We start from the raw sequence: 2,333 nt of genomic DNA on the forward strand, positions 1-2,333 counted from the left end.
CGTCATGCTGCGTCTGGTGGGCGGGCAGGAACTGGCCTCACCAGGGAACGTAAGTGGCTCTCTGCTGGTGGAGTCCACCTCCAGCGGGAAATTGGTGGCTGCATGTAAATCGACGCTTTCGCGCGACCTGGCGCCCCTAGGGGTGAACAACAGGCACAAGGAGGTGGTGGGGGTGCAGGGGCCGGGCGCCTCCAACTGGGCCGTCTCCTTTAGGACGAATCTGTGGCGGTCGTGGCTCTCTCAGCGGAGGGAGTATGTGGGGCTGGCGGTGGCTGTGCTCATGAACACGGCCCTCGGACTCGTCTTCGGCGTCCTCTACTTTCAACAAATTCCCCACGACAACGGCCGCAACACTGCCGGCTACCTCTTCTCCCTCCTTGTCACCCTCCTGATCGCTTCCTCCATCGCCGTGTGCATGAACTTCCCCTTCGACTTCGCCATTCTCATGCGCGAGTACTACGCGGGCGTCAACTCTCCCCTGGGATACTTTCTCGGTCGCACGCTGGCCAGTGAGCCCCCGTCGTTGGCCTTTATGATCATGGGTATTCTGCCTTACTTTATGGTCGGTCTCGCGCCGAGCGCCGTGGCTTTTGGATGGTATTGCCTCTTGTTTTTCATCGTCAATTTTGCGGCACAATCGATTGGCTACCTGGCATCGTCTTTTTCGGCCAACCCGGTCGTGGGTCTATCAATCTTGCCCCTCTTCATTACGCCCATGATCCTTTTCTCTGGGATGCTCTATGAAAGGAACTCGGTACCTCCAAGCCTAAGATGGATCCAGGACATCTCGGTCATGAATTACAGCTTTGCCCTCATGGTGCTCAATCAAGTGGGGCACATAGACGGGCCCGCACGCTCTTTCCTCATTGATTTTTTACAGATAAAGGACTCCGACTTCCCTGGTTTCCTGATCGCCCTGGTCTCGCTGTCGATATTGTATCGAGTGGCTGCCATGGGCGTCTTGTGGGTTCGGGTGAAATTTTTTAGCAAAGTTCAGTGATGAGGCACGCCTTGGCTAGTGTGCACTATGGAGCAGGAAAGGAAATGGGTGATGGTTTGGGAGAGTCGAAGCCGAAAAAGTGGGACGAAGCCTTGAATGAATGTAAATCAGACAGTTTGTGGCGCAGGATCTTTGGAAATTATCACCGGAATGGTGATCGATAGGAGCGTCAGGTTGCGACTTCATGTTGCTGAAAGTACATTTGATCTCCGGAATTATTATTTGACGGCATGCGTCTTCGCTGTTTTTGTGTGTGTGAGCGTACTGTGAGTATGATGCCATCCAACACGGGGGCAACAGTAAGAAGGCGCTCAACCACACAGAAAACTGGCGACGTTGTGAAATCTTACAAATGCGCGATACGGGGCCTCAGGGGCGCTGGGGCGACTGCGACTGTGCAGGACAGAGAAAAGAACAGAAAGTGGCGAGGTTATCTTAACGCAAGCGAAGACGATCAGGTCTCCTGTCTTCTCAAGTCTGGAGACGGGATGCATACAGGGAGCCGCCATGGGGGAAAGTTTGTTTTGGCCTGGGAACGAGTGACTGATGGATTGTCTTTTTAGAAGCAGGTAAATGTATGTCACATGTACGTCGGGTCGGGCCGTGCGAAGGAAGTATCCGCATCTCGGTTTAGTTCGTACGGACGATTTGAGAGGAAGCGAGGCGTCCCCGATGCTGCATTCATGATACCAGAAAGGCTGGCTTGGAGACCGATGACCCATGTCTTCAGTCTCTTGAATGCGGTTTGGCCGTACAAGCGCGAGAAAAAGGGGAGGAATAAAAACAAGTTGGTAGACGTTGCGGGCCAAGGCAATGTGACCTTCCAAGATGTCTCTCTTTTCTTCTCTGCATGGCAGTTAGAGCTGAAACCTTTTTAATTCTCCAAGCCGCGATTCCTATGCTTCCCTCTGATGTGTCCAACCATCTGCTTCTTATCTCTCCCTCTGATGGCAAAAGTTCATGTCCAACCCGCTGTCATGAGCGTGGGACTCTTCAACTCCTCCGCCCCTTTGCTTTTACTTTCCTTCCTATTCCACCGTCCCTCCCCCGTCCGCTTTCCGGGCAATCTCCTAAAATGTCGCCGAAACTTACGGTCGCAGAGCACTTCTCCTTTCATCTTAATTTATCCCTTAAAAGCCTGCGTCCGGGTTCGCCGTTTGAGAGACGAACATCTCGTAGTACTGGTAGATGATCGTGACCGCGAGTAGGATGCCTGTGCCTGACCCGATGGCCCCCAGAAAGTCCGCCACGACCGTCAGCGCCCCGATGCACATGCCTCCGAAGGCGGCAGCCACGGGGATGTAACGGTTGAGCTCGTGGACGAGGGCGGAGT

At 53.9% G+C, this 2,333-nt stretch overlaps 1 protein-coding gene across 1 annotated transcript; it reads left to right on the top strand.

Annotated features, from left to right (window-relative positions):
• Nucleotides 1-273: 273 nt before the first annotated feature.
• NGA_2002920 (abc subfamily abcg) lies at nucleotides 274-809 on the top strand (the record flags this gene model as incomplete). Its single annotated transcript, XM_005853535.1, has 1 exon — nucleotides 274-809. A coding segment is annotated over one exon (536 nt), but the record flags the coding sequence as incomplete, so codon positions are not given.
• Between the last annotated feature and the right edge of the window lie 1,524 nt (nucleotides 810-2,333).

This window comes from Nannochloropsis gaditana (assembly GCF_000240725.1).
Source record: "Nannochloropsis gaditana CCMP526 unplaced genomic scaffold scaffold843, whole genome shotgun sequence".
Classification (NCBI taxonomy): Eukaryota; class Eustigmatophyceae; order Eustigmatales; family Monodopsidaceae; genus Microchloropsis; species Microchloropsis gaditana.